Below are 14,074 nucleotides of genomic sequence, written 5' to 3' on the forward strand. Positions count from 1 at the left end.
TGCTACAGTTTCTACATCAGCACTTGCTGCTTCACCTTGCACTTTTATGTAATAGAGATGGATTCTTTAAACCTCATGAGCCAGCCTCTGCTTTCAACTTTTCTTCCGAAGCTTTGTCACCTCTTTTAGCTTTCATAGAATTGAGAGTTAGTCCCTTGCTCTAGATTGGGCTTTGGCTTAAGGGAATGTATGGGTTGTTTGATCTTCTATTCACACCATTCAAGCTTCGTCCATAACAGCAGTAAGACTGTTGTACTTTCTTTGCGTTTGTGGCTTCAGTGGAGTAGTGCTTTCAGTTTCCTTCAAGAACTTTCCCTCTGCATTCACGACTTGGCTCCAGAGACATAGCTTTTGGCCTGTCTAGGCTATTGACCTGCCTTCCTCATTATGTTTAATTATTTCTAGCTTTTGATTCAAAGTGAGAGACATGTGACTCTTCCTTTCAGTGGAATACTTAGAGGCCATTGTAGGGCTATTAAGTGGCCTAATTTCAGTGTTGTGTTTCAGGGACTAGGGAGGCCTGAGGAGAGGGAGAGAGAAGGGGGTCAGGTTGGTGGAGTAGTCAGAATACACATAAACATTTATTAGGTTTGCTGTCTTACATGGGCACAGTTTGTGGTGCCCCAAAACAATTAAAATTGTAACATCAAAGATCATCTATCACAGATCACTATGGCTGATAAAATAATAATGAGAATGTTTGAAATATTGTGAAAATTGCCAAATTGTGAGACAGAGACATGAAGTGAACATGTACTGCTGGAAAAATGACATTGCTAGACTTGCTCAATGCAGGGTGTCCACAAACCTTCAATTTATTTAAAAAAAAACCCAAAAAACAAAAAAGCAGTATCTAGCGGATGTGGTAGCTCATGCCTCTAATTCCAGCGCCTTGGGAGGCTGAGGCAGCCTGATCACTTGAGGACAGGAGTTCAAGACCAACCTGGCCAACATGGTGAAACCACGCTTCTACTAGAAATACAAAAATTAGCTGGGTGTGGTGCACACGCCTGAAGTCCTAGCTTAGGAGGCTGAGGCAGGAGGATCACTTGAACCTCAGAGTTTGGAGGTTGCAGTGAGCTGAGATTATGCCACTGCGCTCCAATCTGGGCAACAGAGCAAGACTCCGTCTCAAAAAAAAAAAAAAAAAAAAAAAAGAGAAAAAGAAAAGCAGTGTCTGTGAAGCACAATACAGTGAAGTATAATAAAACAAGATACTCCTGCGTATTGCAGTCATTCTGTGAGAGACTATAGATTAGGCACAGATTTTTCAAAAAGTACCTAACATGGTATTTGCAATAGTATAGTCACTCAGATAATGTATGTTTGTTGAGTGAGGTATGTTGGGAAACTGAAATTTTAATCCAGGCGTCCCCAAACTACAGCCTGCAGCCCGCGGGCAGCATGCGGCCCCCTGAGACCATTTATCCAGCCCCCCGCCGCACTTCAGGAAGGGGCACCTCTTTTCATTGGTGGTCAGCGAGAGGAGCACAGTATGTGGCGGCCCTCCAACGGTCTGAGGGACAGTGAACTGGCCACCTGTGTAAAAAGTTTGGGGACGCCTGCTTTAATCAGTATAAGAATGATTGAGAGATATTGTACATGTTGGTTTAGTCTTTAAAATGCAAAGTGTTTTTGAACTGATAGCCTGTCTCAATTCTGATTAGCCACTTTTCAAGTACTTTATAGCTGTGTATGGCTAATGCTGCCATATTGGACAGCAGAGTTCTAGATTCTTTCATCCTTTTTACTTTCTGTGACACCACACTGACATTCTTGACATTTTCTTTTTGGTTTCTCCAAGGGAATACAGACCAGTTCTGAATAAATAAGCATGTCATTTTGAGAGAAAGTTTGTGAGTTTAGAAATTAAAAGTCAAATGTTTCTTTTTCTTTTCTTTTTTTAAAATGACCTTAGGATTTTATAGCAGTTTAGAAACTCCAGATTTGAAACCTGCGGTAAGTATAGTTTGGCAATACCTAAGATAGTCGAAAAGAGCACAATAGCTATTCATCTGGAAAGTTATGCAGGAATATACATGTGTAGGGGAGATTAGATCATACCTGGAAAGAGGACAGTTTAGTTGAGTCAGTCTCAACTGGAAGGGAAATTTGCCCTTCATTACCAAAGTTGTGGATCAGAACAACCGCACAGAGGAACCCTGAAAAGCCTATGTATTAGCCATCTGGTGGTCAGGTTGGGCATTGCAGTCATTCACTTAGCTGATAGCCTTATTAGGTTTTGTTTAACGCCGAATTTAAATTAGCTCTCCATTTTTGTCTTAAAAAGCCTATTCTTAGTTTTAATATTTTTGGTCTTTTTGAGGGGTATGGCAGCTCTGGTCACTGTAATTTATTGTTGTATTTCTCATGATGATCCTGAAAAAAAACTTGTATTAATGAACTTGGACAAAGAAACTAAAAAGTATTTGGAGAGAGAAATGGAGTTTGCTTTTTTGCTTTCAGTTAAAAAAGAACGAACGATCTTCCCAGTTTTTTTTGTTTGTTTGTTTTTTTGTTTTGAGAAAGAGTCGCACTCTGGCACTCAGGTTGGAGTGCAGTGGCGCCATCTCAGCTCACTGCAACCTCCGTCTCCTGGTTTTGAGTGATTCCCTGCCTCAGCCTCTTGAGTAGCTGGGATTTCAGCTGCACGCCACCATGCCCAGCTAATTGTTGTATTTTTAGTAGAGACAGGATTTCACCATGTTGGCCAGGCTGGTCTCAAACTCTTGACTTGCCTCAGGTAATCCACTTGCCTTGGCCTCCCAAAGTGCTGGGATTATAGGCTTGAGCCACCACACCAGGCCTATTTTTTAAAAAGTAGGTTTAAAAAGGTTAGTGTGCATAGACTTTGTTCTTCTTTGAAGATGAGAAAAAGACAGTAGCTTGTAAAATGTTATGAAAATTATGTAGTTTCCATGTGCCCTGCCCCTATGTACACACACATACATCCCCCTCCAAGTGGTGGGAGATTTTTGGCATAATCTGAAACGTCTGTCATTCTGCTTGAATTTCTTTACCTGGATGAGTAGTGGAACTCTTGGTTCTGTGATTGCAATTCTAGTCATGAGGTAGTAGAAATCAAGGCAGTTTTCTTTTATTCTTTGTTTTTATTTGCCACTTTTCTTTTTATAGAAGTGATATCATATCTGAAATGCAACCTACAAATACTTATTTTCCCAGAGAACACATAAGCATAATGAAATGTTCCTAGGACAGTATGTACACCATATTAGATGGCTACCAGTATAATACCTGTTTGTTAAACTTTAAGAAAGGGAATCAGGAGAGGACAAAGTAATTAAGAATCACTGATGGGAATTTGAATTGTTTACTCTTTGTAGTTAGCTGTTCAATAGTACACTGTTGGTTTTGCTACCTTCTGAGATTTTTTTTTTCCTTTAATTTCAGAAAATAAAGCAGTTGGAGTGATGAAGTCGGGCCATGTATTTACAATTGAGCCAATGATTTGTGAAGGTGAGAAAAAAGGATACCATGACATTCTTTAATTGAATTTATATGTGTTTTAGGTTATTCATCATGTCAGTGGTCTCTTCTGCCCGCTTGCTTTTTGCTTTCTACTCCCTGTCCCCTCTCAAACTTGATTCAGTGTCATGTGAAGAACTGAAAATTGTGGGGGTTGGCAAGAACGACATGGTTTTTGTCAGGAGATGCTGAAGTGCTTGAATCCTGGTCCCTTTTCATGAGGATCATATCAGAAGGTGCATTGTAATAATGAGGCACCCAGGTCAAGTCTGTGTGGATGTTCTTGCTTGATGTAGGAGAGGGAAGAGGAAGGAGCAAAGTAGAGCATTTGATGAGCTACTCAGTTTGAGGTAGGCATGATTATATGATTTAATTCTTCATAATTTATAAGGTAGGTGTTATCCCCATTATACAGAGTAGGAAACTGGTCCTTGAAGAGGGTAAGTAGCTTGCCTATAACTTAGCTTGTTACTTGGCAGAATTTGTCAGACTCGGCTCATGAGCTGTTCTGACCCTTCATGGTCTGCACCCATATTATCACGTAGCATCATATAGCTATTGTTGGGAAACACACCAAGGACACACTTGGCTCTGGCAGCCTCCCCACTGTCGTCCTTTCCTCCAGACAGGCTTGTAGCAGTGATAGGAGACGTGGGAGTCATGGTTGGGGCTCCTCACTAAGATTTTCAGAATGATTCTAATAATAGAGCTTTCTTGTTCGGGGATGCAAAGTGAGGCAGTAGCAGTAGAGCTTGTGTGTCCTGAGCTCTGTATTAAAGGATACTCTCTCTCTGGAACCTTCCAGTCTATTTATAACCCAGTCTTGGGAATGACTGCCATATTCTCTTTCTTAGAAGTGATTCACTGAATCCAGCCCACACTCAAGGGGAGCAGGAGCTCACACAAGGCCATGCGTGCCAGGAGGGTGGGGATCACTGAAGTCACTTTAGAGGCTGTCTTCTTAAGCTGATTTCTTACTACCTTTTCTGTAAAATGAATATTAGAATCCCTGCCTTGCCAACACCCAAGGCTGCTGTAAGAACTGAGATGATTTGTGTTAATATAAAGTACTTTGTATAATTTAAAGGACTGCACAAATGTAAAGTTTTTGTCATGCTCTTGTAATAAGGATAAAGTTCTGATCATGTGCAACCAGTTGTAAAGATGGTAAGTATTTAGCAGTGAAAAGAAACACAGTGGGAGGAAAGTGTCATTTTGGCTACATATTTCCATTAACTGGCACCTGGTTGATGAGCCATGATGTAGTATTTTCAGTAAGCAAGTAACTTTCTATACACCCAGCACGGGTAATTAATCATCAAATTATCACAGGTATACTTTAGTATAACTCAGCTAGATTAAATCCCAGCTCTGGAATAGAAAGTCTCAAATCTGCAGGAGAATTTCCTCAGAATAGCCAGATATATTTAACTTACCATTACTAAAAATCCTGTTTTATCAGATCACAATAAAATCATAGTAGTGGTGTTTTAAATCTGTTGGTGTAACAACCATTGCACTGAAAAACATCTGTTTACTCATCTTTAGGTGCTTGATGAGGCATGAGTTAACTTTTTTAGGCTGCCTCGTATTTTCTTTTTATCCTGGGATTTAATATTGCGCAAAAGTAGTTTACTTCACTATAGAGTTTATGTTCTAGGATTTGTCTGTCTGAGTCATCAAGTCCTTGAAGTAATATATTTCACCTAAAGATTATTCAAAATGAAAGTATTGATTTTTTTTTTTTTTTTTTTTTTTTTTTACATCTAATTTTGAAACAAGAAAGCTCTGCAAATACACCTTTTACAGTAGTATCTAGAATTGCCTTTCTCATCCCATCTCTGCTTCACATTCTCTTGGGCCTTTGCTTTCTGCTTTCCCTCCTTGTGCCCCCTTCACCCCCTTTCCTGCCTTTCCCTGAGTTTTCTTTCATGGCCTCCCAGATTCTTTCACGGTCCCTTAGCTTCCCTTCTCTGGTTTCAGCTCCTGTCCAGACCATTCTGCTTCATATTTTTCTTATCCTCTCATACCAGTCTTTCTCTTTGTCCCTCTTCTGGTTCCAGAGATAGAGTTCACAAAAATTTCACTGTAAAATCTGTTCTCACCATCTGTTTGTGTGCCAACCATTTTGAAATTATATCAGGAATTGAATGCTATAATGAAACTATAAGATGATTTCCTTCACAATATATGCTGACTATGGTTTTGTCAGATGCCAAAGTTATACTCGGAAAGAGCTAACTTCATTAAGTTGTTTTTCTTTCCAATATTTATTGTAAAATATACATCCCAGTCATTTTTAATGTACAGTTCAGTGTTATTAAATACATTCATAATGCTGTGCACACAGCACCACCATCCGTCTCCAAAAGCCTTTCATCTTGTCAAACTGAAACTCAGCCCATTCAACCCTCCCTTCCCATTCCTCTCCACTCCCAGCCCTTGGCATCCACCGTTCTGCTTTCTGTCTCCATGATTTTGACTACGGTACTTTACCTCATATAAGTGGAATCATTAAGCAAATGCCTTTTAGTGACTGGCTTATTTCACTTAGCATTATGACCTCAAGGTTTATTTGTGTTGTAGCATATTGCAGAATGTCCTTTCAAAAAAATTTCGTATTTTAAAATTGACAATTATTGTACATATTCATAGGGTACGTAGTGATGCTTTGATACATATAATGAAACATCATTAATTAAAGTTTATACTCAAAGTCATGATTGGCATCAATGTGTTGACTAAAATGAAATCCAGCACCTTTATTTTGGAAATTCCATCTTGATTTGATATTTGGGATATATAAAAAAATGTGATTGTAATACATCTGAAGAAATTTAAACATCAGGCATACGGAAGACCGAAATGAAGTTGGAAAGACATTTAGCTAAAACAATTGGCGTGTGACTAAGGATCTTAGTAGTGAATTTTCTACTTGGTTTTCTTCTTGATAAGAGTTCATTTAGAAAACTGAGTGATTGAATTAAGAAATTGTTTTTGTTTAAGGTGGATGGCAGGATGAAACCTGGCCAGATGGCTGGACTGCGGTGACAAGAGATGGAAAGCGGTCTGCTCAGTTTGAGCACACCCTCCTGGTCACGGACACTGGCTGCGAAATCCTAACCCGGCGACTTGACAGTACACGGCCTCACTTCATGTCTCAATTTTAATTCTCCCAAGATGGCACACCTCAGTGATATCTTCTTACTGTACTATGCATTTTATTGAGAGTACAGAAAGGAAGAGGAACCTTTTTTTTTTAATCACTCGTTTTGTTTTGACTATAGATATGAAAGGACTACAGCATTTGATGTGTGTCCTCAAGAACTTGTCTTGGGTCTGAAAAAACTGAGAAGAATAAAGGAAACCTTGCCGAACTCTTCAGCCCCCTCCCCCTGCACACCTATTTTCTCATTTGCCCTTTGAGCACTTTTACTTAAACTTGCTTCTAGTTGCTTTTACCACTGCCACAAAATGGCCATCAAGAGCCAGCTGCTTTCCAGGTGAACATTGGAAATGAAAATCCTTGAACCTTTAGCAATATAAGTTGCACCAGATTTTTAAAATTATATATATGGAAATATATATGTATACATTTTAAATTCCATATACATAATTACCAAACACTATGAGACCCAGGGTTTGTGTTGGTTCTGCTCTGACAGGTTTATATGCTCTCACAAATGGATCTACAGTTTGCAGTGATTTAATTCCTGGTTGGGATTTGGCCTCCCCTCTCCCCCATGCTAACGATTTACCCTTGTAATTGTGCATAGGGAAGCACTCACCCAATGAGACTTTCTCCAATGTGGACTGTGTGTGTGTCAGTGAATGAATGTAGTAAAATTCACTTTGGAAGGTTATCAAGCTTTTTAAAATCTAGTTTATGGCAAAAATAGCCGTTTTCCAAGTGGTAGCTGACTGTTGCAGGGCATGAGAATTTTCATAATACACTGCTATTTCAGACCTCTGTTTGGTCAGAAATGGAAAAGAAAAAGCCCCCTTTCTTCCCTTTTCTGTTTTACTTCAAGGGCATACCCTGGAGGTGATCAGAGAAGGGTGGATGCACCGTGGCAGAGGATGGGGAAAGAGTTCTAAACTGTCTCCAGCTGTGAGCCCAGGAGGTCAAGTGGGCTATTTCAGTCTAACGTTTAGTAAGTAAGCGTGATATCAGTGATGAGAAAGGAACTTTGTGTACTGTAACCTTGCAGTAGGGACGCAGCTGTTGTCGGTGTGCTGAAATACACCTCACCTTTACATAGTTGGGAATCTCAGTAGAAATGACCTCAGCTGCCCAATATCTGTGTTCCTTTCAGCAGTTGTTTAAGTAGGAGTGTATCAATGAGGACATATCAGATCATGAAGTCATTGTCATTAGAGTGTACTTGATTACTGGGCATCCTTGTAATATAATTTCATACCACTGACACATTTTACCTGTAAGAGAACATCTTTCCCAGAGTGCCTCAGACCTTATTGCTTTAAAATATAACGTTTTCATTACTTTTATTATTTTAATGATTTAGTAAAGTTGGCTGAATCTGGTATAGACTTTTGGGGGTATGTGTGTGAGTTTTTATCAAACTGTAATATTTGTGAATGGAATGCCTTGCAATATGAATGTTAATATAATGTGTAAAGGGAGATTAAAAAGTTTGAATGATTATCCCACCATGTAGTCATTAACTTTGCTGCATTTCTTTGGGATTTCAGAGGGAAATGGTGGGAATGGGAAGGCTGTTTGATAATCTAAAATAAATTCATGACCATTTGAGTAGAAATGCTTTTCAGGTGTAATGGCTATACGTAAACTCAGCAGAGCGCCAACAGCATTTGAGATGCAACCATATTTGTGAGAGCTTTTAAGACAGAATGCTGAATATTAGGGGAGGATTTTATGTGCTGATTGTGGAATTAACAGTGTGGCCTTATTCAGTGTCTGTCATTAGAAGATAAGCTCAAGGAAAAAAGATCTTGGTGGTGCAAGAGTTTTTTGGTTAAAAGATAAAACACCACCCTGGTGACAACGCTTTTCTTGGTTTGGGAGATTTTAAAACAATATGGGCTCTAGTCTAATTGCATATATCTAATTACAAATGTTCATTGGATTTAGGTGACAGAACATCTAGTTTCATCATTCTGCCACCTTTTTACAAAATAAGTCAGCTTGGTGTGCGAGCCTGTAGCACTAGCTCCTGAGGAGACTGAGGTGGGGGAATTGCTTGAGCCCAGGAGTTCAAGGTTACACTGAGCTATGATTGTGTCACTACAGCTGGGTGAGAGAGTGAGACCTCATCTCAAAAAAAAAAAAAAAAAAAAAAAAAGGATTAACTTCTTTTTTTAACATTAACCTTTAGAATCTTTCTTTTTTCCTGTCGGAAATATGATCTTCATTTTATGTCTTTTGTTGGTAAAATGGATTAACCAACACCTTTATACCACTTGCACCCGTATATCTAAGTTAATCGGCAAGAGGAGGTGAGACGGTTTAGGAATTTGCCTGATTCCTCGGTTTGTTCTTTAATGACGAGGGTTTTCATTGGATTTGGTTAAAACTGAGAGCAAGATGCTCTCTTTTGCTTAACTTCTGCTCAATGGTATCTGTAAGTGATTTCCTTCTTGTTTTTCCCTGCTTTAAATATTTTTTTATCTCCAACTTTTTATATTTGAAATTTTCAAATTATGGAAAAGTTGAAAGTATAGTATAGTGAAATAATCAAATCCTTTACCTTTAACAATTGTCATTTTGTCACCTTTGCTTTATCTCTGTATAAGCACTTCTCTTTTGAAAGAGGGAACATTATACTTCACCGTATTCTCAGCTTGTGTCTCTTAACCTAAGGACATTCTTTTACATGGTCATAATATAATTAGAAATTTAATACTGATGCCGAATTATCTAATGTATAGTACATAAACTAATTTTCCCCAAAATGTTTTTTGTCTTTTTTTTTTTTTTTTTTTTTTTTCCTTTTTGTGGAGAACAGGGTCTTGCTATGTTGCCCAGGCAGATCTCGAACTCCTGGGCTCAAGCTATCCTCCCGCCTCTGCCTCCCTAAGAGCTGGGATTACAGGCATGAGCCACAGCAGCCGGCCTCCAAAATGTTTTTTAATGCTTCTAAACCCGTGGCATTCCGTTGTCATGTATGTCTAGTCTCTCTCTTTTTTTTTTTGGAGATCGGAGTTTCACTCTTGTCGCACAGGCTGGAGTGCAGTGGCACAATCTTGGCTCGCTGCAACCGCTGCCTCTTGGGTTCAGGCGATTCTCCTGCTCCAGCCTCCTGAGTAGCTGGGATTACAGGCACCTGCCACAACGTCGGCTAATTTTTGTATTTTTAGTAGAGTTGGGGTTTCACCATGTTGGCCAGGCTGGTCTCAAACTCCTGACCGTTGTTGATCCACCTGCCTCGACCTCCCAAAATGCTGGGATTACAGGAGTGAGCCACCGTACCCGGCCTTAGTCTTCTTAACTCTAGCAGCCGTGTCTGATCCATTGAAGCGAGGATCTTTTGCTTATCCGTGGGGGCAGATATCACGAAAATTATGCACGGGCCTTTATTTGAACTCATCAGCTATTGTTAGTGTATTTTGTGTGTGGCCCAGGGAAGCCAACAGGTTGGACACCTGTGCTAGAGTAACCAACACCCATGCTAGAGTAACTCTCACACCTTTTTTGATGTCTTATGAAATGGATAGTTGAAAATTCAGGTTAGTTTACAAAAGTCCATTTGATTGTTCCTCATGAGGATAGATTGAGGATAAACATCTTGGTGGAAGTCACAGGGATGCCAGTTGTATGCCCCATTGATTGTACAATATGAGGTACATAATGTTCTTGGCACCTTATCGCTGATGCGAAGTTTGATCACTTGGTGTTTGTCAGGCCTTTTCACTGTAAAAATACTTTTTTTCTTAAACAGATAGCTGGGAGATTAATATTTGCTCATTTGCTTGATGCTACAAGATAGATACAAAATTGTTTGAAAATTACTACGCCAAAATCACTGTTAACAATAAAGTATGTAATTTCTTTGTGATCCTTTTTTTCTTAGAACATATCATTTGAAGTAATTTAGATCTTACTGTATTCCAAATTTCATAAACCATGGGCTGCTTTTTAACAATGAATGCAGTGAATCTTGGGGGCAAAAAATACAGTAGGGGAAGATATTTTAGTGGTCTGGAAGTTAGAAATACTGGAACTGTTTGAGACAGTATAGTAAGATTCTGCCTACATTTGATGGCATTTAACTTTTACCAAGCTCTGTAGCTACAAGAGAAGCAAATTATACCACATGTAAATTATGCCACACTTGTGGCAGTGTGGCTCGTTTTCCTACTCTTTTATATTAGAACATAACATCTAGACATTCATACCTTAGAAACAAATTGCAGCCTTCATAACATAGGCTGCATTAGGCTAAAACCTATGAAAATTTGTGTTTTGTTCTGTTTTAAAAATCGACACATAAGGAAAGGTTAGCTTAGCACCCAGTCTATGTATGGAAACTCTGGCCCTCTTGTTGCAGCCTTCTCGTCTTCCTTTTGGTGCTAAGTAGGAAAAAGAGAAAAATAGTTTGCATTTATTTGGATGTTTGCAAAATGATGCAGGAATAAGGTGGCCCTGGTTATGTGTTATCTGCTGCTTTTCATTTTGGGGATTGTGGGTGAGCAACAGCAGAATTGTCTATATATGGCGAGTCTGGTTCTTTTTGAAAAAATGTCGACACTGGTATTTTACTAGAATAGTCCAAAAAGTTCATATGTGAAGCACTCAAGGACGTCCTATAAAAATTTTCACATCATTATTGTGCTTGTTAGTCGTTCACAGTATTTTAATAGTTTTTTCTTGTTGCTGTTCCCCAGGCTGGAGGCAGTGGTATGATTATGGCTAACTGCAGCCTTGACCTCCTGGGCTCAAGCAGTCCTCCTACTATGTTGCTCAGGCTGGTCCTTGAACTTCTGGCCTCGAGTGATCCTTCCACTTTGGCCTCCCAAAGTGCTTTGGATTACAGGCATGGGCCACCACACCTGGCTGATTTCTACAATTTCTAAATTGATTCTATGGCTAGGAGAACAAATCACCACATTCTCTGTGGCAGTCTCCTATTTTTTCAGTGATGTGACAACTACCAACTGTTTTATTCTATATAGAATGACTTGCTGTAAAGCAAATTTGTCTTATTTCAGTAGTAGGGTCAGAGATCACTAGACAATCCAGGGTAGAATTTTTTTTAACTTAAATCTGAATTTGAGCCCTGGATGATTCTGAGGAAACAATGCCAAGGATAAGAACATGAAGTATTAACATGTAGATTAGAGAAAGAGATCAATGTATTTTAAAGCGTGTTCTGCTGTTTCATCTTGCTTAACATTATCTCGATATTTTTGGCAGTCAAGAGTACATGTTTAAACCGGAGGTAATTCCATGGTGAGTTATCACTCCTTTCTTGAAAGGAGCATGTGCTTATTTCTCTTATACATAAGGAATTCTGATATGATGTCCAGTTTGATAAAAATCAGTCTGCTTAAGAGCCCATTATGCTGCTTTGTCACCTTAACGTTCCACCAAAAGAAATCTTGTATAATGGAGGACTTTGCACATCCTTGTTCACTTGGTGGTAGTTCCTTAAAGACACAATTGCCTTGGTATAGTTCTATGCAACTATTATCTAAATAGCTGTTTATACAGTACTTAATAAAATGTTTTCCAAATGTGTTTGTGGTAAACTTTTTCTAAAAAGTATTTGCTAACAAAGAATTTGATCTTGTGTGTGAACTGAAAAAAATTGGCTGAAACCAGTTAGTCAACAAAGTGTGTCTGTAGGCCCAAATAACTAACTGTACTTAGGACTTTGATCATCAGCCTGCTTGGCAAATTGGTAGCCAAGCAGAAAGTTCGGAAGCATTCTACGCATATAAAATATGTTTCCCCTTCCCTGCGTCTTTTGATAATTACCAGCTAAGTAAAATTTTCCATTCAAGTGGGATGAACAGAAATAGTGCTATGTATACTTTTGTGGAGCCATTTTTGTTAGGTGTAATGTTGTACACGTTGACTGGCTCCACTGTAGTAAAGTACACTGTTTTTTCCATACCTCCATCCCGAATGACCTCGTCATCCCATACATTCTACTCTGTGTGTTCATCCGTGTGAATAAAGAACTTGTCCCATGTCAAACGTGCCTGTAAATGGACCATCTCCAGTATCAGTAGGTAGGTTAAATAGAAGAGCCAAACGTGCTAAAAATGGCAATGCAGAAAATACTTGAAATTTTTATATATTTCCAATTAAAGATAATAAAGATGCTTAAGTTCCTTACATGGAAATATTTTAGATTGTTTAAAAAAAGTTTTACTAGCTTTAATGAAATATACAGTGGAAGTTACTATCCATCTGTAGTGCAGTTATAGAGCTGTTGTCCAAAAAAGCAGCTTAAAGGTACTTTCAAAAGTTTTCTGACAATATTTATTATATATTTCAAAACAGCTAAAAGAGCAACTTTGGAATGTTCTTTTAGAAATGATCATTGAGGTGATGGATATTTCAGTTACTCTGATTTGATCATTATACATTGTATGTACATGTCAGTATCATGTGCCCTGTAAGTATGCACAACTATTATATATCAATTTAAGAAATTTTCTAACAATACTTCCAAAGTGGTTGAATCCCAATTTTGGACAGCCAAGGTAGATTTGCTGACATGCACATATTGAATGGGTTTTGGCTTTTATTTATTTATTTTTTTGAGACTGAGTCTTACTCTCCACCCAGGCTGGAATGCAGTGGCACCATCTTGGCTCACTGTAACCTCTGCCTCTGAGTTCCAAGTGATTCTCCTCCCTCAGTCTCCCAAGTAGCTGGAATTGCAGGTGTGTGCCACCATGCCCAGCTATTTTTTATTGTTAGTAGAAACAGGGTTTCACTATGTTGGCCAGGCTGGTCTTGAACTCCTGATCTCAAGTGATCCACCTGCCTTAGCCTCCCAAAGTTCTGGGATTACAGGCATGAGCCACGGTGCCCAGCAGTTTTAGCCCTATGCTTTATTTATACTTTGTCCCCAAAACTATTTGGTTCCTCAACATACGTAACATCATCGATTCCATTCCAGACGATGTATTAAAATGACCTTAAAGAGAAAGACTTGACCGGTCATGGTGGCTCACACCTGTTAACCCCAGCACTTAGGGAGGCCCAGGTGGGCAGATCACCTGAGGTCAGGAGTTCAAGACCAGCCTGGCCAACATGGTGAAACCCCATCTCTACAAAAGTACAAAAGTTAGTTGAGCATGGTGGCATGTGTCTGTAATCCCAGTTAGGAGGCTCAGGTGGAAGAATCGCTTGAACCTGGGAGGTGGAGTTTGCAGTGAGCAGAGATCATGCCACTGCACTCCAGCCTGAGCAACAGAGTGAGAGACTGTCTCAAAACAAAAACAACTTGACAACTATAGTCAAGTCTCATGATGCAGGAGTTCTAATAGTAAAGATTTTGTAAAATTGATTTTTATTGTTTTTGTCGCAGGGTTTCACTCTGCCACCCAGCTTAAGCGCAGTGGTGCAATCACAGCTCAGCAGCTTCACCCT

The 14,074-nt window shown here is 39.2% G+C and overlaps 1 protein-coding gene across 1 annotated transcript in view; it reads left to right on the forward strand.

Moving 5' to 3' along the window:
* METAP1 (methionyl aminopeptidase 1) overlaps positions 1–10,523 on the forward strand; it is a 56,527-nt gene extending 46,004 nt beyond the window's left edge. The window contains exons 10-11 of the mRNA XM_003929527.4: positions 3,412–3,477; positions 6,493–10,523. Coding sequence (XP_003929576.1) covers positions 3,412–3,477; positions 6,493–6,656 — 230 coding nt within the window. The 3' untranslated portion in view covers positions 6,657–10,523. The remainder of the gene's footprint in view (positions 1–3,411; positions 3,478–6,492) is intronic.
* The last annotated feature ends 3,551 nt before the right edge of the window (positions 10,524–14,074 follow it).

Source organism: Saimiri boliviensis, chromosome 3 (assembly GCF_048565385.1).
Source record: "Saimiri boliviensis isolate mSaiBol1 chromosome 3, mSaiBol1.pri, whole genome shotgun sequence".
In the NCBI taxonomy this organism is placed as follows: domain Eukaryota; kingdom Metazoa; phylum Chordata; class Mammalia; order Primates; family Cebidae; genus Saimiri; species Saimiri boliviensis.